This window comes from Schistocerca piceifrons, chromosome 3 (assembly GCF_021461385.2).
Source record: "Schistocerca piceifrons isolate TAMUIC-IGC-003096 chromosome 3, iqSchPice1.1, whole genome shotgun sequence".
NCBI lineage: Eukaryota > Metazoa > Arthropoda > Insecta > Orthoptera > Acrididae > Schistocerca > Schistocerca piceifrons.
This window is the reverse complement of record NC_060140.1, coordinates 913248978-913273916: the sequence shown is the minus strand read 5'-3', so window position 1 is coordinate 913273916 and position 24939 is coordinate 913248978. Positions and strand designations below refer to the sequence as shown.

At 43.1% G+C, this 24939-nt stretch overlaps 1 protein-coding gene across 1 annotated transcript in view; it reads right to left on the bottom strand.

Moving 5' to 3' along the window:
• Nucleotides 1–24653, bottom strand: part of LOC124789199 (calphotin-like) — a 30542-nt gene extending 5889 nt beyond the window's left edge. The window contains exons 1-3 of the mRNA XM_047256493.1: nucleotides 24642–24653; nucleotides 21041–21421; nucleotides 20780–20944 (exon numbers count right to left, since the gene is read on the bottom strand). Coding sequence (XP_047112449.1) covers nucleotides 20780–20944; nucleotides 21041–21421; nucleotides 24642–24653 — 558 coding nt within the window. The remainder of the gene's footprint in view (nucleotides 1–20779; nucleotides 20945–21040; nucleotides 21422–24641) is intronic.
• Nucleotides 24654–24939: the final 286 nt, after the last annotated feature.

Here is a 24939-nt window from a genome sequence, read left to right as displayed (position 1 = left end):
AACCGGTGAATATTGGACTTGACTTTCAAATAGTTGGAACTAAAACAAGAGTGGATAGTATATCAAAGGACTACACTCAATTAGTCTCGATTAGGACACAATTACACGACTTCACGAAGATAATACAGTTACGCTGAAGAGTCAAGTTGTAATTGTCAAGAAACTTAATTGTAATAGAACTGACTTTACGAACCAACTGCGTGTGCGTGTGGTGCGAAGATTACAAAGTATTTAGTCGCCAAGGAACAATAAACTGTTCGTTCCAAGTGAAATATCAAGCGTGGACTACATCATTAAGTGATTTAATCAATGATAGTTAACCAACGACTGTTCAGCAGCGACAATTTAATCTGAATATCAAAATACCTACCTCATTAATTGAAAAGAGAACTTTTGAACATTTTTTTTAACATTACGGCGTAGGTTCACTCACAACGGGAGGCCGCCAATTGTGAAATTCAGATTCGATTCATACTGCGCATACTAAAAGCTCATGGCCAGAGGTGTAATGTGGCAAAGCACCAAGATGCACTTCTCAGCCGTTGTCGAGAAAATCGAGTTGAAAGAAACCGTTGCGGTGAAATACTCTCTACGATTAGTAATTTTCTACTGCGTCGTGGCGCAGCGGTAAGCGCTCGGGTTCGCAATTCGAAGGTCGCCGGATCGAATCTCGCGCCAGGCAACTTCTTTTCATTATTTGCTTTTTGTAATTCAAATGTATACACACACACACACACACATATATATATATAAAATTCCCGGCAATCAGTTGCGGCAATTATGATATAATAAGTTGTTGAAAGTCGTTTGTCGTGGAAAAATAATACTTGAAATAAAACACAATATCACAAATAATATTGAAGTGGATACAATTTATTGATAAGTTTGGTATACAGTCGCACATAATTAACAGTTGGTGACCAGAAGTAGCTGGAGTATCGCACGAACCTGAGTGATAGTTATCATAGAAACATGGAAAGCAGGAAACAGCACGACATCGAGCACATCTGATAAACGATGCGTTTTTACAAGAACAATTGTTTTTTAAATTATCTGTTGGGAAACACACCTGATTGACATTCTGAAAAATTGTTCTGTTCGTCAGGTTTGATGCATATACATTTGAATTACAAAAAAACAAATACTGAAAAAAAGGTTGCATGGCGCGAGATTCGATCCAGCAACCTTCGGATTACGAACCCGAGCGCTTACCGCTGCGCCACGACGCTGTAGAAAATTACTAATCGTAGAAAGTATTTCACCGCAACGGTTTCTTTTAACTCGATTCTCTCGACAACGGCTGAGAAGTGCATCTTGGTGCTTTGCCACATTACACCTCTGGCCATGAGCTTTTAGTATGCGCAGTATGAATCGAATCTGAATTTCACAATTGGCGGCCTCCCCTTGTCAGACGTGATCAAAGATTATCTGTGGATCTCGCTTCATACAGGTTCAACAACTCCATAGCAACGAGCCAACAACGTACGAGAAGACTGATAATTACAATGTTTCCTCGCAATTGGTGGTGTGTACGATGCGGATGAGATAAGATTTAATAACTACTGCATATCCGGGCAATGAATCATTCAATCTTAATGATGTGTCGACAGAAGTGCCGACACAGTGTAATTTTGAGGGGGCCGATATGCACGCTATAAGCTCCCGCAGAGTATCTTGAAGTCTGAAACAGGACGCTCAATAAATGCTATAAAGAAAAGTACGCTGCTTTTGGAATACTTAACTTTAATCTATCCTTGTTGTATACATCGTTCTTGTTGAGACATGCTTTAGACGATAATGATCAACTGCTATGTAAGGCTAATGGCGCCTTGCTAGGTCGTAGACTTTGACTTAGATGAAGGCTATTCCAACTATCTGCTCGGCTAATGAGCGATGCTTCGTCAGTGTAGTCGCTAGCAAAGTCGTCCGTACAACTGGGGCGAGAGCTAGTCCGTATCTCGAGACCTGCCTTGTGGTGGCGCTCGGTCTGCGATCACACAGTGGCGACACGCGGGTCCGACATGTACTAAATGGACCGCGGCCGATTTAAGCTACCACCTAGCAAGTGTGGTGTCTGGCGGTGACACCACACTTAAATCAGAAGATGCATCCATCGTACGAGTTCGCGTTTCTGTCTCTACGTCATCGCGCGTCGTGTCTCAACTCCACGAGAGCTGTGGCAGTAGCAGCTCTACGGCGTCGACAATATGAGCACGCGCTTGGAGTGTGGGGCCGCCACAATGTGCACTCGGTTCTATGCTCATAAAATGTAAACGAATGCGAATTTCCCTTTGAAATTGTGACAGCGCATTCTTTGATAGTTAAGCTAACGATTTATGCAGTAAAAAATCAGATTTTTTTTTAACCGCCTAATGTGCTTTCCCTCCTTAAGTGAATTTCAACGAGGTGTTACAGACGGCGCACGAACAATGGAACACAGCATCCCCAAGGTAGCGATGAAGTGGGGATTTCCCCATAGGACCGTTTCATGAATGTACCACGAATATCAGGAATCCGGTAAAATATTAAGTCTCCGACATCGCTGCGGCCGGATAAAGATCCTGTAAGAACGGGACCAACGACGACTGAAGAGAATCGATCAATGTGACAGAAGTGCAACCCTTCCACAATTTGCTACAGATTTCAGTGTTAGGTCATCAACAAGTGTCAGCGTGCGAACCATTCAACAAAGTATCATCGATATGGGCTTTCGCAGCCAAAGGCCCACTCGTGTGCCCTTGATCGCTGCACAACCAAGTTTTGCGCCTCACCTGGGCCCGTCAACATCAAGATTGGACCTGTTGATGACTGGAAACATGTTGCCTGGTAGGACGAGTCTAGTTTCAAATCGTATCGAGCGATAGACGTGTACGAGTATGGCAACAACCTCATAAATCCATGGACCCTGCATGTCAGCAGGGAACTGTTCAAAGTGGTGGAGGCTCTGTAATGGTGTAAGACACGTGCCGTTGGAGTGATGTGTAACCCCTGATGTGTTTAGATACGACTCTGATAGGTGACACGTGCGTAAACATCCTGTCTGAACACCTACATTCATTCATGTCCATTGAGCATTTCGATAGACTTGGGCAATTCCAGCAGGACAATGCGACACGTCCAGAATAGCTACATCGTGGCTTCAGGAACACTATTCTGAGTTGAAACACTTCCACTGGCCACGAAACTCCCCAGACATGAACATTATTGAGTATATCTGGGATGCCTTGCAATGTGCTGTTGAGAAGAGATCTCCACCCTCTCGCACTTTTACGGATTTCTGGACAGCCCTGCAGGATTCATGGTGTCAGTTACCTGCAGCACTACTTCAGATATTAGTTGAGTCCATGCCACGTCATGTTGCAGCACTTCTGCATGATCACAGAGGCCCTACACGACACTAGGCAGGTGTACCAGTTTCTCTGTGTCTTCAGTGTAATATATTAATGTACTATTAAATACGAGGGTGATTCAAATGAAAACCTTAAATTTGTAATAACAAATCGAAATTTCTCCCCGTTATCCAGTAAGTTGGTAAGCGTGCTACAAACAGCATGCCGAATGGCCTTTAGGTAGCGGCATAGTGCAGATGCACACGTACCACCGCAGTATCAGTATAAAGATGGTCGTCCCAGTTGTGACTTGCACCAGGGAAGAACAACGTTCTGTTATTCGGGTTTTGCGTAGTGAAGGTGTGAAACCTATTGAAATTCATCGACGAATGAAGGTTCAGTTCGGTGATGCATGTTTGTCACAGCAGCAACTCTACGAATGGAGTAGGAAGTTCGCAAATGGTGTGACTTCAGTGGAAGATGCTCCTCGCCCAGGTCAGGCACGACGAGTTGTGACTCCACAGAACATTGCATCAGTTGAAACCATAGTATAGGAAAACCGCCGAGTGACACTGAATGACAATGCAGCATGTTTACAGATTAGTCATGGTTCAGCTTACCACATTGTGCATGATGTGCTCTAGTTTCACAAAGTGTCTGCAAGATGGGTGCCACGGCAGCTAACTCCTGAAATGAGAGAACGACGTGTTGATGCTTGTTAAGAGCTTCTTCTGCGCTTTGAACGAGAAGGTGATGTCTTCTTTGTAAGAATCGTTAATGGGGACGAAACCTGGGTTCACTTCCACCAGCCGGAAACGAAGAGAGCGCGCAAGGAATGGCGCCATTACTCATCACCAAAACCGAAGAAGTTTCGAACAGAACCATCAGCAGGGAAGGTTATGCTGACTCTCTTTTGGGACGAAAATGGCGTCATTTTGGAGCATTACATGCCTAGAGGGACCACTGTCACCAGTGCATCATACACAGATCTCGTAAAAAATCATCTGCGGGCTGGGATCAAATCAAAGCGACGTGGATTGCTGTCAGCAGGTATCCTTCTGCAACATGGCAATGCAAGGCCCCACACTGCCTGCACAACAGTTGCAACAATCACAGCCCTGCATTTTGAGTGTCTTTCTCATCCACCATACTCACCAGACCTTGCCCCAAGTGATTTCCATATGTTTGGACCACTCAAAGACGCAATGGAGGGAAAGAAGTTCCATTCTGATGAAGAGGTACGCCATGGGGTGCATGAGTGGTTGCGCGGACTACCAAATGAATTTTTCTCGGAAGTAATTTATGCACTTCGTAAGCGCTGGAGGATTTGAATTGAGCATGGGGGAGATTATGTTGAAAAGTGATACAGCTTTGTATCACTTCTGCATAATAAACAATATTTAAAAATATATTTAAAGTTTTCACTCGACTCACCTTCGTAATAAATCAGCAATTTACTACTTTGCAGATAGAGAAACAAGTTTAAAAAAAGATTCTATAAATTACTGCATTTCAAAACTCTCCCTTTATCTTTGTTTTTGTGTATTCTCAAAGAAGTACAAAGAAGTCAACTATAAGTCAAAAACATCGACTTAGTATGAACCGATGATCCAGTACCTCTTTTTGTCCAATACGAAAAGTAGAGTATACAAGATAGCAGCCTATTACCTTTGGGAATGTATTGTAGGTATCCTTTGATAGCGTGCTCCTTTTTTCTGACATAATAGAGGACGTGAACGCAATAGTGCGTAGACAACGTCTATTAAGATCTACGAGACTTCATTCCTGATTTGTTAAATAACTGATTAACGACGAAGCTTGGTGTACTGGCGAACCTGTCCGTGGTTTTTAGGCGGTTTCCACGCCCCTCTAGATGAATACCAGGTTGTTACCGAAGTCGCTCCTCAGTTACACGATTCGCAAACAATTAGAAAACTTTCGCACACTTTCACATGACTAACTACACATATTCCGCCCCATAGGGTTGCGGCATGGTGACAGGAAGCGCATCCGGTCACCCCATGGACTAAACATGTGTAATCCTTTAATAGCTATGCCAGTCCTGCTTCGATGCGAGACAAACGAACAAGAAAAGGACAAAGATATGTCTATTATTATCGGTAATGATATCCCGACTAATCGTCTGTTGCGTCGCATTAATTTTTGTTCCTTACACGTATAAGTGGTGTATCACTTAAGCATGAGACGTCAGGTGCTGTACAGGAAGTGTTCCGTAACTGGCAGCGGGTCTGCTAAATGTTATACTGATAGCGACGTTTCTACGCAGAAGACTAAATCTGTTGAGTGGAGTGCGGCCTAAGTCGCTAGGGTGCCTTGTGTGTTACTGGTAGCTGGTCGAATCCTGAAGGTTTTAACAAATTCTTACTTTCAATATTTGGCCTACAGGATGGAAATGTGAAGTGGTACAACGAGAGCCAGGATGTGCATCAGTACAACGAAAAAGCTACAACCATCCCTGAATATGTCCTTAGCAGGTGAGACGAAACGTTGGACTTCAACAATAAATTCGTCCATCCACGGCATAGTAGCCCGGGATATTATAATACGCGAAGCTGCAGTGTTATGAGTACGTAGCGGCAGCTGTGCAAGTCAGGGTCTGGAACAAGCATTTCCTGCTTTTCGCGAGTGGCTCTTCTAATGAGAGAACCACCGGTAGTAGAGTTCGGAAAACATAGTTGAAACTATCAGTGAGAATGAAAGTTTGAGCCGAGCCGAAAGCTGGCTCAGATAGCCTCATGATTAAGACACCGCAAATGGTAGGCAAGAATTCCTAATTCGTTTCCCCGTCTACCACAAACGTACTTGTCATTAGTACGTATTACTTACTAGGTTCAGCATACTTGAACGGCTTCTACATGTCGTTTCACGTTATTTGGTAATCATCGATTTCATCCTCATCTGTCCATTTGTTTCATTTCAGTCCCTTTAATTAAACTGTTAATCGCCCCTGTCTGCTTCTCTTCTGGCAGCAAGAGCTAATTCTCGGAACAGATCGCTGGCCACCAACAAGACGACCTTGCTGACCCTGATTTTCTGTAGCTGCATACATGTTCTCCAGTGGATACGACCTCAAAACGGCCTTCGTGGTTCTTCCTAACGGTGCGTACCAGACGGACTATATATGCTTACCAGGCAGACTACATACTTTCTCTTCGATAACTCCAACGTATTTAGTATTACGCTGGTTATGCTTTCTTTAGGTTATCGTTCTTTCCCATTTTTATTTATGTTGATTTTTCCTTTTCGATTTATTTTCTTTTTTTTCAGGGCGTTAGTTATCAAGAAAAATTTCTTTCCGTAATAATTAATTTTTAGTCCAATTTCTATTATTGAACACATACACCTATGACACTATACTGCACATTTTATTATACAGATGTAATATTTATAACCAATTTTGGTATTTTGATGCAGCTAATTTTACCCTCTGGGACGATTTTTACAAAATTAACCGTGAAATGCCTAAAGTATTTTGCTTATCGGTCTCGAAATTAAATTTACTAAAATACGTAGAAAGTAACTGATTTAATTTAGAAACTTTTTCAACTACTCAAACTTACTCAAATGAAACAGAATAATGTCAGCAGCCTAATTAGGCATAGAACATTTCTTTAAAAAAAAAAGTAAACAGTTTTAGTGGAAAAGCACAGCCTATACTTCTTTCCTACAAAAGTGCAATGAACCCAGTCACAAGCAAAAGAAAAAAGTGATAAAATGGATACTAACAGTTATTGTAAGACATGCCTGTCCTCACAAACACAAAATACACTGTTACACTTATCAATTTTAAATATTTTGTCAGATCTGAGTAACTTCATCAACACAACAAATCCAAGCATGGGTCTAGATTTATTTTGTAAGATATTTTCAACACAGTACAAATTTAAATAAAATTCACATGCAATAAGATTCACACTATTCTTTAAAAGCAAAGAAGTAAATGTTTTCATGGATAATGGCATTCATAGTAACTTAACGTTCAGTAAGAATAAAACAGTGAGTGGGTGCTCATAAAATGATATCACACTTTTTGACACAAAATGTGCACAAAACTCATCATAAATTTCGAGAACAGTTGGAACTTTCTGTAATCAAGTGACTGTGCATTTGGAGCAACATTCAATGGGGGGCCCTCTATTCTTGACTACTATAGTATAGCAAACTAAATACACTTTCAGGAACAATCTAAAGAATGCCAACTTAGGAAAACAGTTCTTTGTAAATAGACTCACCTTGTGTGCATTTTTAACAGATTATACAGCCAATATGTTCACTAGGTATTGCTTTTCAAACATATCAGTAAGAACATTTACTTCAAACTTATCTCAAAATGGTTTGTTATCTGTTAGTTACCATCCCAGTTGTTAACTTTTGAAACCATAGGTTAAGCAAGTAATTTTAAGACATCTCATAACTTTAAAATTAAGAAGTTCAATTACTGGGCGTCTTTCACAACGCTACACATGCTTCCTCCCTCGACTTCGCCAAAATCGACAATAATTTTAGATAACCTATTTCACTCAATTTTGAACAAATTTAATGAAATATTTGACTTTTTTTTTTGATAATCATTTCTCGAAATCTGGACACAAGGAAATCATAGTTCAAAAGGAGGGGCCTCATAGGTGTTATGGTAGGGAAAAAATCAAAGTAGGTACATAAATTCTGGTGTGAGTACCTCGTATTTTCCACAAACTAAATGTGCTGAGCCATCACTTTACAAATCTATGATTCCTCCTCTCTGTTACAGTAATTGTGCAATATTGGTGGCGAGTATATGATGACAGATGGACTTGCCGTTGTAATTGATATGCTCTGTTATTTTCTTCATGGTGACGATAATCAGATTTCATAATACTTTCAGGCCACAGAGCATCATATTAAATCCATTCATGCATCCGAGGCTTTAGCGTAATAAATCCAAGCACTAAAAGCCTCACTCAGCACTTACACAATGCACTTCCCAATCACGAGCTGCCAACTGAACGGTAGCTAGGCTCCGACTGACTACCATGTCCACCTTTTCACTCGCACCAACCGCAGTTTGGTTCAAATGACTCTTAGCACTATGAGACTTAACTTCTGAGGTCGTCAGTCCCCTAAACCTCAGAACTGCTTAAACCTAACTAACCTAAGGACATCACACACATCCATGCTAGAGGCAGGATTCGAACCTGCGACCGTAGCGGTCGCGCGGTTCCAAACTGTAGCGCCTAGAACAGCTCGGCCACCCGGCCGGCCAACCGCAATTTGTGCGCGCTAAACAACTTCCGTTTTAGAGGGGAACCACTCCATCTTTTACAATAACATTAACCAATAGCCCGAAGTGTGCATCAGCAGTTATAAAATATCAAGTAAACATTTTAAACAAACATTGCATTTACCCATATTAACAAATCAATACAAAATTATTTAACCAAAATTATCGCTTTCTGAATACAACCAAAGCAGTTAGTAAGTAAAGAGAAAACATAGTACAACATATCAAAAGCACATATCAAAGAAAATAATCAGAAGAAAAAAAAACATCTTACTATGGTGTTACACACCTAAGTAAACCAGTTCCTTTCGTCCTTTATTCTGAATTCACGGGTTGTGCCCATGCGTAACGAAAATGAGCGTTCATTGTGACAGGCAGATCATAGTCAGTTGAAATGTTGTTGACTCAAAATTATTTGATAATTCACTGGTATAAGAAGGATAGAATATCGACGTGGTATCCTATATTATCTGAGGACAGTACTGAGTGCCACTGGTCTCCACGGAATCGGTAATTTCTTCGCAAGTTTCTTGCAGTAGAGCCACTTGAAACTTTTAAATGTGAACCGTCGGCAGAGCGTATGTGGTAAAACGCTGTCCAGTTTGTGCTATTCAGCAAGAATAGATTAAGTGTTACGAAATCTTTTCTGAAAGTATTTGTCTGTTGCGTAACGTTATCTAGAAGTGAAACACGGACGATAAACTGTGCAGGCAAGGAGAGAGTAGAAGGTTTCTAAGTTTTGTAATGAGGTATTGAACCAAATCGATGGAAAACAGTGTTATGATATGACACCCTGAAGCATCAATAAATAATTTGTTGTGTGTGGAAAGGAGAGGTGGTAAACAATGAAGGGTGGGGCGGGGGGGGGGGGGGTAAGTTGAGAAGATATTCAAAGAGACCAAGGCTTCCTACAGTAAAGGTCCTGGTGGATACAGGTTGCAAGAGTTATGTTGAAATGGCGAGGGTTGCACATGACAGGTTATCGTGGAGGGCTGTATCAAAAACGTGTTCGCAGTGAGGACTGCAACAACAGATGATTTGCCCACACTGGGTTTCAGTCTACACGATTTCTGTTCTCGTAACAAAGCAGACACGTTACAGACCCAGGTTATCGTGCGGCACAAATTATCACTCAACAAAAACATTTAATCGACATGCTACAGTAAGGGAAAACCAGCTTGGAAGCTTGACAATACATCCTACACAGACTTCTAAATGATCTAACTTTCGTATTCTTGGTTAACACCTAATTATGATGCTATAAAAAGTAGCAAATTCAGGTATTTCCTCCATGATTGATCTGTTATTACCTACAATACTCAAATACCATTAACCTGACTCTGCTCATAAGGATTTTGGTATCACTGCAATAACTCCCTCACACAGATGCATATTTTCTCCGTTATGTAAATACTTTACAGAGACAGAACTGTACGCACTAATCATTGAAGCTGTTTGAAGTAACTGAGTCCGTACCACAATTACACTCCTGGAAATTGAAATAAGAACACCATGAATTCATTGTCCCAGGAAGGAGAAACTTTATTGACACATTCCTGGGGTCAGATACATCACATGATCACACTGACAGAACCACAGGCACATAGACACAGGCAACAGAGCATGCACAATGTCGGCACTAGTACAGTGTATATCCACCTTTCGCAGCAATGCAGGCTGCTATTCTCCCATGGAGACGATCGTAGAGATGCTGGACGTAGTCCTGTGGAACGGCTTGCCATGCCATTTCCACCTGGCGCCTCAGTTGGACCAGCGTTCGTGCTGGACGTGCAGACCGCGTGAGACGACGCTTCATCCAGTCCCAAACATGCTGATTGGGGGACATATCCGGAGATCTTGCTGGCCAGGGTAGTTGACTTACACCTTCTAGAGTACGTTGGGTGGCACGGGATACATGCGGACGTGCATTGTCCTGTTGGAACAGCAAGTGCCCTTGCCGGTCTAGGAATGGTAGAACGATGGGTTCGATGACGGTTTGGATGTACCATGCACTATTCAGTGTCCCCTCGACGATCACCAGTGGTGTACGGCCAGTGTAGGAGATCGCTCCCCACACCATGATTCCGGGTGTTGGCCCTGTGTGCCTCGGTCGTATGCAGTCCTGATTGTGGCGCTCACCTGCACGGCGCCAAACACGCATACGACCACCATTGGCACCAAGGCAGAAGCGACTCTCATCGCTGAAGACGACACGTCTCCATTCGTCCCTCCATTCACGCCTGTCGCGACACCACTGGAGGCGGGCTGCACGATGTTGGGGCGTGAGCGGAAGACGGCCTAACGGTGTGCGGGACCGTAGCCCAGCTTCATGGAGACGGTTGCGAATGGTCCTCGCCGATACCCCAGGAGCAACGGTGTCCCTAATTTGCTGGGAAGTGGCGGTGCGGTCCCCTACGGCACTGCGTAGGATCCTACGGTCTTGGCGTGCATCCGTGCGTCGCTGCGGTCCGGTCCCAGGTCGACGGGCACGTGCACCTTCCGCCGACCACTGGCGACAACATCGGTGTACTGTGGAGACCTCACGCCCCACGTGTTGAGCAATTCGGCGTACGTCCACCCGGCCTCCCGCATGCCCACTATACGAACTCGCTCAAAGTCCGTCAACTGCACATACGGTTCACGTCCACGCTGTCGCGGCATGCTACCAGTGTTAAAGACTGCGATGGAGCTCCGTATGCCACGGCAAACTGGCTGACACTGACGGCGGCGGTGCACAAATGCTGCGCAGCTAGCGCCATTCGACGGCCAACACGGCGGTTCCTGGTGTGTCCGCTGTGCCGTGCGTGTGATCATTGCTTGTACAGCCCTCTCGCAGTGTCCGGAGCAAGTATGGTGGGTCTGACACACCGGTGTCAATGTGTTCTTTTTTCCATTTCCAGGAGTGTATTTGACAGTTAATTTTTTTTATGTAAAACATTTCCTTCTAGATTGAGCTGCTTACAAAATTTACGTATATACGACAAATTTTGTACAGATACAACTTCCACACATCACAATATTAACATAACTTAAGTGAAGAACTTCTTATGTTTGCTACAGTTTTGATTAGAGTATACATTGCTCAGCCAGAATGTTATGACCATCCAGGCAATAATAACGTCGCCTGTCGAGGAACAACTGCTAGTTAGACACAAGCACAGTGCATGTAGTATCAATGAGCGTGCTGCCCATGTGTACAACGGGGAAGGCGCGCAAATCTGTCTGAGTTTGACCGAGGGCGGAATTGTGGCTGCCCGGAGGCTCGGTGCAAGCATTTTGGAAACTATAAGACTTTTCAGGTGTTCGAGGAGTGTTGTGGTGAGTTTCTTCAACATGAGGTGAAGCCAAGGTGAAACCACACCCATATATCGTGCGTTTGGGCAGTCTACCCTCATTAAAGACTTCGGACGTCGTAGGTTGTGCAAGCTGGTAAAACAGGACAGGTGGCGAACTTTGACAGAACTAACATCAGACTTTAATTCTGGACAGAGCACAAGTGTGTCTGAACACACGGTGCACCGAACACTCCTAAGGATGAGCCTCCACAGCTGACGAACTATGCATTTTCCAGCGTTAACACCACGACATCGGCAACTATGACTGAAATAGGAACCTGACTATTGGCACTGGATGTTCTTCATTATGCCAATGGGAGGGCACGAATTAGTCATCTTGCACGGGAACAGCTCCTTAATACTTGTACTGTGGGATGGAGACAAGTTGGCGGCGGGGAACATCCATGTGGGAACCCATTGGTCCAGTGGAGCTCGTACAAGGCACCTTGATGGCCAAGGAGTATCGTATACTGGTTATAGACCACGTGCACCCTTTTGGACGATTATGTTTTCGGACGGCATTGGCATATTTCAACAAGATAATGCGCCACGTCGCAGAGCCAGGTGAGTGATGGAGTGTTTCGAGCAACACTGTGGTGAGTTCCAATTGAAGCGCTGGTTCCCCAATTCATCAGATCTAAACCTGATTGAACATACCTGGGGAGTGATTGAACGTGGCATCAGAGCTCATCTCCACGCTCCCAGGAATTTACGGTAATTAGGAGACTTGTATGTGAAGATATTAAAACAACTCCCTCCAGCGACCTACCAAGGGCTCATTGCTTCCATGCCACGACGCGTCGCCGCTGTTATCCGTGCCAAAGGTGGACATACCGACTATTGGATCGGTGGTTATAACGTTCTGGCTGATCATTGTGTGTATAACTACATGCCTGCAGGTATTTGCACAGTTCTCGTGTAACAAAATTTATACAGATACAACTTCCACATATCATTTTGCAACTGTTTTGTTTAAAATTTTTTTTTTGCTGCATGTCAGCAGCTAACTGCTAGTTCTCGTCGATACAACATTTAGATAAATCTTCCATATATCATATTCTTAACATAATTTTGTGATGAAGAACTTGTTATTTTTGCAACAGCTTAGATCAAGAGTTATGTATAGCTACATGCCAGCTACTAATTGCGAAATTCTGTTGAAGAAATGGATTATCGTCTAGAGAGCAGCATCCTCCAAAAAAACATAAATTTATGATAATGCAGACACAATAACGTATTTCATTTTAAATTACCTAAAGGACAGATTTATAGTTCTTGGCATATTCGTGCGACGTGCAATTATATTAATTACATTAATAGTATTTTCTGATTAATCTATTCCAATTCTTGACGGTGTCAACAACAACCAGAATACCTGCGCATGATATGCCGAAAAGATAACATATCTGGCCGATTCCCAAGATTGCTCTATTGTGCATGTGTGTTGTAGTGGGATGAGACCATGATCTGAGGTTATTGTGTTACTGAGTCATCTACAAGATTACGTGCCAATGGGAAGTGTGATTTCCGATGAAGAAAGAAGGATAAGATCCGAGAGAATGAAGAAGTACTGGCATGACAGAAAATCGGAGAATTCTTTGTATAAAGTTGGCTAGATTGGTCCAATGAAGGCCATACAATGTAAATAATAATAATTGTTGTTGTTGTTGTTCTTCAGTCCTGAGACTGGTTTGATGCAGCTCTCCATGCCACTCTATCCTGTGCAAGCTTCTTCATCTCCCCATACTTACTGCAACCAACATCCTTCTGAATCTGCTTAGTGTATTCATCTCTTGGTCTCCCTCTACGATTTTTACCCTCCACGCTGCCCTCCAATGCTAAATCCCTTGATGCCTCAGAACATGTCCTACCAACCGGTCCCTTCTTTTTGTAGAGTTGTGCCACAAACTCCTCTTCTCCCCAATTCTATTCAATACCTCCTCATTAGTTATGTGATCTACCCATCTAACCTTCAGCATTCTTCTGTAGCACCACATTTCGAAAGATTCTATTCTCTTCTTGTCCAAACTATTTATCGTCCATGTTTCACTTCCATACATGGCTACACTCCATACAAATACTTTCAGAAACAACTTCCTGACACTTAAATCTATACTCGATGTTAACAAATTTCTCTTCTTCAGAAAAGTTTTCCTTGCCATTGCCAGTCTACATTTTATATCCTCTCTACTTCGACCATCGTCACTTATTTTACTCCCCAAATAGCAAAACTCCTTTACTACTTTAAACGTCTCATTTCCTAATCTAATTCCCTCAGAATCACCCAACTTAATTCGACTACATTCCATTATCCTCGTTTTGCTTTTGTTGATCTTCATCTTATATCCCTCTTTCAAGACATCGCTCTTCCAAATCCTTTGCTGTCTCTGACAGAATTACAATGTCATCAGCGAACCTCAACGTTTTTATTTCTTCTCCGTGGACTTTAATACCTACTCCAAATTTTTCTTTTGTTTCCTTTACTGTCTCACTCCCTTCCCAACCGCTGCTTCCCTTTCATGCCCCTCGACTCTTATAACTGCCACCTGGTTTCTGTATAAATTGTAAATACCCTTTCGCTCCCTGTATTTTACCCCTGCCACCTTTTGAATTTGAAAGAGAGTATTCCAGTCAACATTGTCAAAAGCTTTCTCTAAGTCTACAAATGCTAGAAATGTAGGTTTGCCTTTCCTTAATCTATTTTCTAAGATAAGTCGTAGAGTCAGTATTGCCTCACGTGTTCCAACATTTCTGCGGAATCCAAACTGATCTTCCCCAAGGTCGGCTTCTACTAGTTTTTCCATTCGTCTGTAAAGAATTCGCGTTAGTATTTCGCAGCTGTGACTTATTAAACTGATGGTTCGGTAATTTTCACATCTGTCAACACCTGCTTTCTTTGGGATTGGAATTATTATATTCTTTTTGAAGTCTGAGGGTATTTCGCCTGTCTCATACATCTTGCTCACCAGATGGTAGAGTTTTGTCAGGACTGGCTCTCCCAAGGCCGTCAGTAGTTCTAATGGAATGTTGTCTACTCCCGGGGCCTTGTTTCGACTCAGGTCTTTCAGTGCTCTGTCAAACTCTTCACGCAGTATCGTATCTCCCATTTCATCTTCATCTACATCCTCTTCCATTTCCATAATATTGTACTCAAGTACACCGCCCTTGTATAGACCCTCTATATACTCCTTCCACCTTTCTGCTTTCCCTTCTTTTCATAGAACTGGGTTTCTATCTGAGCTCTTGATATTCATACAAGTTGTTCTCTTTTCTCCAAAGGTCTCTTTAATTTTCCTGTAGGCAATATCTATCTCACCCCTAGTGAGATAAGCCTCTACATCCTTACATTTGTCCTCTAGCCATCCCTGCTTAGCCATTTTGTACTTCCTGTCGATCTCATTTTTGAGACGTTTGTATTCCTTTTTGCTGCTTAATTTACTGCATTTTTATATTTTCTCCTTTCATCAATTAAATTCCATATTTCTTCTGTTACCCAAGGATTTCTACTAGCCCTCGTCTTTTTACCTACATGATCCTCTGCTGCCTTCACTATTTCATCCCTCAGAGCTACTCATTCTTCTTCTACTGTATTTCTTTCCCCCATTCCTGTCAATTGTTCCGTTATCCTCTCCCCGAAACCCTGTATAACCTCCGGTTTAGTCAGTTTATCCAGGTCCCATCTCCTTAACGTTCTTGCAGTTTCTTCAGTTTTAATCAACAGTTCATAACCAATACATTGTGGTCAGAGTCCACATCTGCCCCTGGAAATGTCTTACAATTTAAAACCTGGTTCCTAAATCTCTGTCTTACCATTATATAATCTATCTGATACCTTCTAGTATCTTCCATGTATACAACTTTCTTTTATGATTCTTGAACCAAGTGTTAGCTATCATTAAGTTATGCTCTGTGCAAAATTCTACCAGACGGCTTCCTCTTTCATTTCTTAGCCCCAATCCATATTCACCTACTATGTTTCCTTCTCTCCCTTTTCCTACTCACGAATTCCAGTCACCCATGACTATTAAAATTTCGTCTCCCTTCACTATCTGAATAATTTCTTTCATCTCATCATACATTTCATCAATTTCTTCATCATCTGCAGAGCTAGTTGGCATATAAACTTGTACTACTGTAGTGGGCATGGGCTTCGTGTTTATCTTGGCCACAATAATGCGTTCACTGTGCTGTTGGTAGTAGCTTACCTTCACTCCTATTTTTTTATTCATTATTAAACCTACTCCTGCATTACCCCTATTTGATTTTGTATTTATAACCCTCTATTCACCTGACCAAAAGTCTTGTTCCTCCTACCACCGAACGTCACTAATTCGCACTATATCTAACTTCAACCTATCCCTTTCCCTTTTTAAATTTTCTAACCTACCTGTCCAATTAAGGGATCTGACATTCCACGCTCCGATCCGTGGAACGCCAGTTTTCTTTCTCCTGATAACGACGTCCTCTTGAGTAGTCCCCGCCCCGAGATCCGAATGGGGGACTATTTTACCTCCAGAATATTTTACCCAAGAAGACGCCATCATCATTTAACTATACAGTAAAGCTGCATGCCCTCAGGAAAAATTACGGCTGTAGTTTCCCCTTGTTTTCAGCCGTTCTCAGTACCAGCGCAGCAAGGCCGTTTTGGTTAGTGTTGCAAGGCCAGATCAGTCAGTCATTCAGACTGTTGCCCCTGAAACTACTGAAAAGGCTGCTGCCCCTCTTCAGGAACCACACGTTTGTCTGGCCTCTCAACAGATACTCCTCCGTTGTGGTTGCACCTACGGTACGGCCATCTGTATCGCTGAGGCACGCAAGCCTCCCCACCAATGGGAAGGTCCATGGTTCATGGGGGTAGGAAATAATAATAATAATAATAATAATAATAATAATAATGTACATTCACGCAGAACCGAGTTCCACTCTAACACCAAAGGAATTTTCTGAATGTGAATGTGTCACTAGTTTCAGTGTGGGAATTCAAGCATAAAACGTCATTGAAAACTTAAGAAACTTAACAGCAATATTAAATCGAACTGCTAAAGGAGGGAGACGAAACTTACGTAGTTGCGTAATGGGGTAATTAGTATGAAGAAACATCCGGAAGGCATCTGAAAAGTATCCACACATTCAACTGTACTGGTACTGTTGCATCACGAGACTTCTCCGCACCATTCCAAGTACAAAATTACAGTGATGACAAATTCCTGAAGTGAGAATAGTGATAGTGGGATGTTAAGAAAAAATTAATTTGTTTCAAAATGGGTATAAGGGCAGGCTGTAGCATACCAATATTGCAGCTCAGCTTCAACTTCCAAGTAGTAGTAAAGGAAGTGCAGTGAAATATAGTAAAAGCAATAAAATTTCAAAGGGAAAAAGCAGCAATGTTAAATTATGTATGTGTAAAAGCCCTTAGGAAGATTTAGCTCTGCAGAAAGTGAGGGTCAACATAACTTAGCGCGGAATACGGCTAGAGGACAAACAGACGAAAAACGAAAGTGATGAAGATTGTAAAGGAAACTGACAACTTGATTTTCCTTCCTCTTCTTCTTCTTCGTCTTCTTATGCGTTTGACAGATTGGGCGTGTCGAACCGTTCTGGTCTCAGTTCAACGACAGCAAGGAAAGACAAAAAAAAGGAGGATGTGAATAAGACTCTCATATAGGAAACATGGTAGGACAAGCAAGGAATCAGAAGTAGATCCAGAGGTGAAGCAAGCTTTCTTCAATAAAAGTGTCATACTGGCATCAGAGTAGGTATGGAGATGAGAAAAAAATTACTAAATGTGTACGACTGTAGTACAACATTGTATGTTAGGGAAATTTGGACACTCGGAAAGCCGGAGAAGAAGCATTTGAAGTTTATTACTACCAAAGAATGTTCAAACGTTTGGTCTACAGGAAGGTGCTGAATGACAAAAATACTAAAAATTGGACACTAGGAGCAGGATAAATCAGAAGAGTGAAAGAAGTAGTTGGGCAGGACGAGACTAGAATTATAAAAAAAAAAAAGGTTACAGAAGAGGTTGAGTCTAACAGTTACAAGAGATAAAAAGGTTACTAAGGGATAAGAATATGAAGAGCAGCAGGAATCCTTTTGCAAGGCAGATGAGCTGTCAGTAACAGCTATCACTATGGGATGAAGACAAACAAATATCGTCTACAAATATCCTTAATAAATAAATCGCCTGAGAGACTGATTTGAAAGGAAAATAAGGATTTAACAGTTCATCAACAATAACGTCATTAGTCAATAGATACAGGGCACAAGCATGCATTGAGGAAAGTTGAGGAAGGAATTAGAATAGGACATTTCAGTGAAACCATCTTGGCATTTGTTTTAAGTGATGCAGAGAAATAAAGCAAAACCTAATGTGGACGGCAGGATTAGGACTGGAACTTGAGCCCTCCCAAATCCAAATTCATTGTCTTATTACAGCGCCATCTCTCTTGGTGATAAAATGATTTGTCATTCTGCATGTAATAAGGCGCCAGTACCATTTCACCTCAGCTATATGCAGTTCCATTCCAACTTCAAAGTATTCTACAGCATTGAGCCTTGCGTAGCTCGTTTTCCTGCCTTCATCTATTTTACACCCTGTTTCGAACGTGCTTCCGCCACACTACGTTAATTTGAATTACTACAGTCACTGAGTTGCTGCTTTGCCTGACCGTGACTGGCCCTAGCAGCGCAGAGCGATATATCCGCTCTTGTAGTATCTTTGCTCCACTGCTATTACTTCCCGGTCGTTGTCTGTCATGAGCAGTTGGGGCTGCGAATTCGGACCGCCAGTCAGTTGGACTGTAGCGCCTAGAACCGCTCGGCCACACAGGCCAGCTGTGGAGGAGTTGCAATGTGGCACTAGTGCAGTCGGGTTGGAGCAGTGTGGTCTGCGTCGACATGGCTCGCCCTACCGTTGCCACCACGCATCACTTTTGAGCTGGGCCAACGTCTTGGAGGATTGTCGGTCGGTCGTCCTACCAGAAGACGTGTTTTGGCTAGCAGATCGTTCGTGAGTCGGCTGTGTGTGTGTGTGTGTGTGTGTGTGTGTGTCTGTGTGTGTGTGTGTGTGCGTGTGTGCATCGACTCCCGATTTATATTCGTGTGTGCTTAGTTACTGTTGGGTATTGTTCACGTCTTCGTGCAAGTGTTCCTCAGGTAGTGTGTGTGGTTGGCGTTATTTCGAATGACGACAATTTTAGATGTTGTCGGCATTCTGAGGGGAGTCGGCCGGTTGCTGCGGACCAGGGAAGATATCTCCGCGCGGTGCAGTCGGCTGTGTCCTCTGGCAGTCCCTGCGCAGTGTCGGAGCATGTGTAGAGCTGTCTGATCGCTACGAGCTTCGTGGTTCACCAACCCTGGACGTCAAACTTGAATAGCGGTTTCAAGTGCCCAGTCCATGTCCATTCATGTTGTGTGGTTCACTTCGATGGTTCACTCTTGGGGAGTTTTTCGAGTGAGCAACACCTAGTGTTTCTATTACTGAAACTTAGCCGCCATGCGGCGCAACTAACTATATCGGTTGACTACAATTCAAGTGCACCAGCGGAATTTTCTCCCTTGTGGCCGTTAGTGTTTTGGTTACCTTGGCTGGCCACTGACGTAAATTCAGGCAGTGCTCCTTTTGAGTGACGTTAACTATATTACCGTATTTCTAATTCAAGTGTACCAGAGGATTTTCTACCTTGTGGCCTTTAGTGTTCCGGTTGCCTGCCCTGGCCACTAACGTGATTTCGGACAGCGTCCTGTCCTCACCTGTTATTGCTGTCCAAGATGGTGTGTAGTTTTGAGAGCTTAATACATATTTCATTGTGGATAATCACATTCGTAAATTTTGGTGTTTGAGTTCTCACGTACCGATTGGTGGCAAGCAAGTCGTTTTGTCGGTCGGTCCGTGGCTGTCCCCTGATTGGGTTCCGATGGATCAAGTGTAGGTGGGCTCACCACCTGTCTCACCTAAGTGAACGAGGGCAACCTACATCCCTGGAGGCTTCTGAGTGCCGTTGTCTTTACTGTCGTACTCACCGGTGTTTAATTGTCTATTTATAATCTATCATAGCCAATGCTTTAAAAATTCTTGGTTTTACTTGATTTTATGTACTTCTGAATTTTGGAAAATCAGTTGTGGGCATTCAGCCACCTAAATCCTTATTCTAAAAATAAATAAATCAATAAATAGATAGATAATAATACATTACAGCCTTCTGGCCTGAAAGGTTACGGTAATTTATTTTAAAATCTTGGAAATTTTATTGTGGGCCTTCTGCCATTTGTATTGCATCTTCTTTATGTTTGTCTATTCACCCTTGCATTGAGGCTCTCAGCCTCGCTGTTTATATATATGTTACTTATTTTATTTGTGATTTTAACTACGTGTTTTTACCACTTGAGATTCACCTTGTTGCTTTAAGATATCTTGATTGAAGGCCATGAGCCGTCAGACAATTGCCTTTTATCCAACTCGTAGTTCTGAAGGATCGGCTATTTTGGTTTAAAGGTGTTATTAAATTACAATTTTGAGTGAAACTAACCGACACCTTATTTGGCCCTTTCCACAATCCTAATCACTTGTTCTGCCCAGCAGGTTTATCGGGCGTCTCAAGTATAAGGCACAGGCTGTATTAGTTCGAGAGTCTGTCTGGGCAGTTGAGAGCTTAACCTTTTTATTAATTCGTATTCATTTCGTCATTTACGTTCTTGAAGGAGATGTGAAAAGATGACCACAGAGAGATTTATGTAAAGTATAGTTTATTTACAAGAGTGTGTGACTGATACATGACTACTTTTCGTAGCAGTGATCCTCTACCCGAGGAGGGCTGCCCGAGGAGGGCTGCCTTGTACTGGAGGTGGGCGATGGCGTCAGCGTGGTGGATGGCGGGGATGCCGGCAGCGTAGACAGCGGCCAGGGGCAGCCCAGACACGGGGTCTGCTGGGGTGGCGGCGGCCAGGGCTGCGGACTGAGCGTGGGCCGCAGCGTGGGCGGCCTTGGCGCTGGCCACCTGTAAAGGGAGAACGCCATGTCAGCAACGTCATCTCACTACATGGTGTGTATACTGTTCAGAAGGGGGTAAAGGAAATGGTGTAGAAGTACATACCTCAGGAGTGTCCAGGGGAACACCGCCAGGTCCGATGACGATGTTGGCGGGTCCAGCGATGACGGGGGCGGCCACGGCGTAGCGAGCGGCGGCGATGGCGGGCACGCCCAGGGTGTTACGGACAGCCTCTGCGGCCTGGATGTTGAGGTGCGCCGCCTTGGCGACGGCCACGTGGGGCTCGTCGGCGGGCACGATGGAGGCCACGGGCACGCCCAGCGTGTTGCGCGCCGCCTCCGCCGCCTGCGTCGCCAGATGCGCCGCCTTAGCCACGGCCACGTCGGGGGCGTCGGCGGGCACCGGGATGGCGGCGGGAACCCCCAGACTCAGACCCAGGTAGCCGGGCTTGCCCAGGGCCACAGCCAACACGGAGCTCAGGATCACCTGCAGACAGCGTATGCGTTAGACATCACTGAACTGTCTAGAAGCAGGATACGTATTGTATTGCTATATTCTGAATGAATTCTACTTATCACAGACAGTGGCTAACAAAATGCCTAATCTGGTCCTCTAATGAAATTTTTATTTTTCAGGATTAGTCGTTGTCAAATTTTATTAAGAGTCGATTGATGGCCAATATAAATTAGTACATTCTGAAACTCCAATAGATCAAGTACAGTAAGGGGGTCATAACTTGCCTGACAATCCCCTAGTACTGATTGCTAAAATTAGGCACCGATTCGAACACTTCATGTCGATGGTTCTCTGTTTCAGATTGCTGCCACCCTCAGTTAAGTCGACCTTTGTGGCCGAGCGGTTCTAGTCGCTTCAGTCTGGATCCCCGCTGCTCCTTCAGTCGCAGGTTCGAATCCTGCCTCGGGCTTGGATGTGTGTAATGTCCTTAGGTTAGTTACATTTAAGTAGTTCCAAGTCTAGGGGACTGATGACCTCAGATGTTTAAGTCCCATAGTGCGCAGAGCCATATGAGCCATTTTAACCCTCAGTTACCCCAAAGTTGTGACACTGCAGTTGCCTGAAGAAGTGTTGTGCTGTTTGTGGGAGTGTACTTATATTAAATGTATTACATGTATTATGCAAAATGAGACATGATCACAGTTATTCATCAAACATTTTGAATGTCTCTTTCCTTCTTATTGTGTGAAATTATAACTGCCTGAATCTAATTTCATACTCCTTGCTGCAAATACATACCACATATCAACATGACCATCTGTATAATACGCGATCACGAATGCATGTTATTTCTGTGTCGACTTTTATATCGTAGCAGCTCACTGGTACGAGTTGTGAACACCCTACAGATGTCGTTATTGGAAGACGAACAATAAGACATTTCCCCCGCCCCCCCCCCCCCCCCCAAATCCTTTAATCCCACAGTTACCCTTCTGCCCCTGAAGTAAGTGGGCAACATTACTTAGTTTTTGGACGAATTCACAAATGTCAATTTAAATTAAGCACACCTAAAAAATTACTTTCTCTGTTAGTAGTTTTCTTTGTTACTGAGCATGAAACCCACACTCTTAAGAAGTCCTTAACTGACGTTTCTGGGTTCGGGTGTTAGTTACTGGCTGGATATTACGAGCATTTTAAAATGCAGCAGAGAACCGCTGGCCTTACGAACACTTGATTCGAGCAGTGTGCGACCCTTGGGTCGCGTTTCGACGAGTGCTGTTCTAGACAGTCATCGACTAGAGCACTTCGGGTTCCTGTTTCTAGTATTTGTAATTTCATCATATAACAGCTCAGACAAAACATTCTGCGCAGTATTTTACAGTTTTCCTTTCACGAATTAACTCATATTATTCACTGGTGTTAAAATGATTTATTTTCTCCGAGCTCAATAATTGTGATTTACCACATTTCATTTCCTACAGCTCTTTCGTCCTTTCTCTCGTATCCACTGCTGCTAGTCCTCAAAGCTTGGATCCACCTCCTCTTTCTTGTCTTGTTGTACTTTTCATCCACAAATTTAAACTGAGTTTATTGTTTTCCCTTTTCTGCACTAAATTAAATGTTAAATTTTTCGTAATGCTGCACATTATACTAACTTATAACTTGCTCATCGTAACTATATAAGTACTTAGAATACCTGATTAGATATGAGGACCTGATGGTCCTAACTTTGGCACATTAAGTATACAAACATACTGATACAATAAATGGTTTGAAGTTTTTTGGTGTGAATGACAAGGTTCCAGTTAGAGTCTATTTTGGCACACAGTTTTCATCTGCCAGGAAGTTTCATCGATAAAGAACACTGTTCAGGATGGACTGAACAAATACAAGGCGTTCCGGTTTTAATAAAGTACCCCGTTCTAACTGGTTTATATCGTCTATTAAGTAATGATCGATATGAGATTTATAGTCTGCTTGTGATTCTGATATGTTTCTGAGTGTCAGTAGGTAAGATGTATAATCAGAAGTATGGAGGGACAGCGTGTAACTAATGTAGCAGCACATAATTTTGATTTACCCAGATGTTTCGTTACTGATGCCATTCTCCTCACCGATACTGTAAATGTGTAAAAGATTTCTATCCTATTCCTTGATAAATGTATACTCCTGGAAACAAATAATTAGTACGCCTTAGTCTCTCAAATGTACAGCTTTCTGATTGAGTTGATTGACAGTAACGCTACACTTGTATACTCAAGAAATTTGACCAGGGAAGTCATAGTGATGTCATTTTATAAATATAATAGTTGCAGTCATGACAAATTTTTCAGCCATTGAGTTTCAATCATACTATTTCTTTCAAACTCGATAATAAACCAGTTAATAGTTGGGTAGGACAACTATTTTTTTTATAAATCGTCAGTAACTAAATATGTATAGCTTGTATTCTCTGGTTCTCCGCCTGCAATGCTTGGGTTTCTACTATTTTTGATGTTGTCGTTTGAATGTTACTCGTATTATCATCAGTACTAAATTATTTCTCCGTTTTGGTGTGTCTAGGTCGTACTTTTACTGTCTCAGTTTACGCGATTTCGTAGTGTGTACTTTCACGGTGACACTTGTCATCGAAATATAAGCAACACTGTGAAAGAAAATTACGTTTCAAAAAATGGTTCAAATGGCTCTGAGTACTATGCGACTTAACTTCTGAGGTCATCAGTCGCCTAGAACTTAGAACTAATTAAACCTAACTAACCTAAGGACATCACACACATCCATGCCCGAGGCAGGATTCGAACCTGCGACCGCAGCGGTCACGCGGTTCCAGACTGAAGCGCCTTTAACCGCACGGCCACACCGGCCGGCATTACGTTTCAGACGGAAGAGTTGCTAGTCTCGTAAATGGTGGAGAGACAAACGATTACCTACTCTTCCACCATTTTATTAAGACTTCAACCACCTTAGAATTACCCGGCCAAAAATCTTTGACGGGAACCATGCTCTAAAGCAATCTATGTGAGAATCACTAGTGGTAAGTAATATGAATTTTGAACTATTTCTTGCACGCCAGATGAGAATAACATTTGCAGATGATACTGAAATATAGCACGTCTTCTATCATACTCGTGCCGTTTACTTTCCCACACACTTAATTTTGCCTGTGGAACATGTAGGTAGATGCACGGCCACGTGACCCCTGCCTGCGCAGCGTCAACGCCCCCGGCACTGTGCGCTGGCGGCTACTCACCAGGACCTTCATGTCTTCTGCTGCTGCTGCTTCGGACTGAACTGTTCCTGCCCAGTGTGTGGCTGGCCGCGGGCTTATATAGCGCGGGCCGGCCTCGTCTTCCCCGCCACATCCCGCCGCCTGGACCGCTGCGAGACCGCCCTGTCATCGGCGATGGGCGGCGCCCGCCAAAGTCGTTGCTCTCCACTTACTACTGCAACTCGTCCTCCGTCTACTCGTACTGTCCTCTCGTCATGTTTGTTTTTTCAACGATTCCTGAACGTTGTCGAAAATGAAACCCGAAAAAGAAGTCGAATCT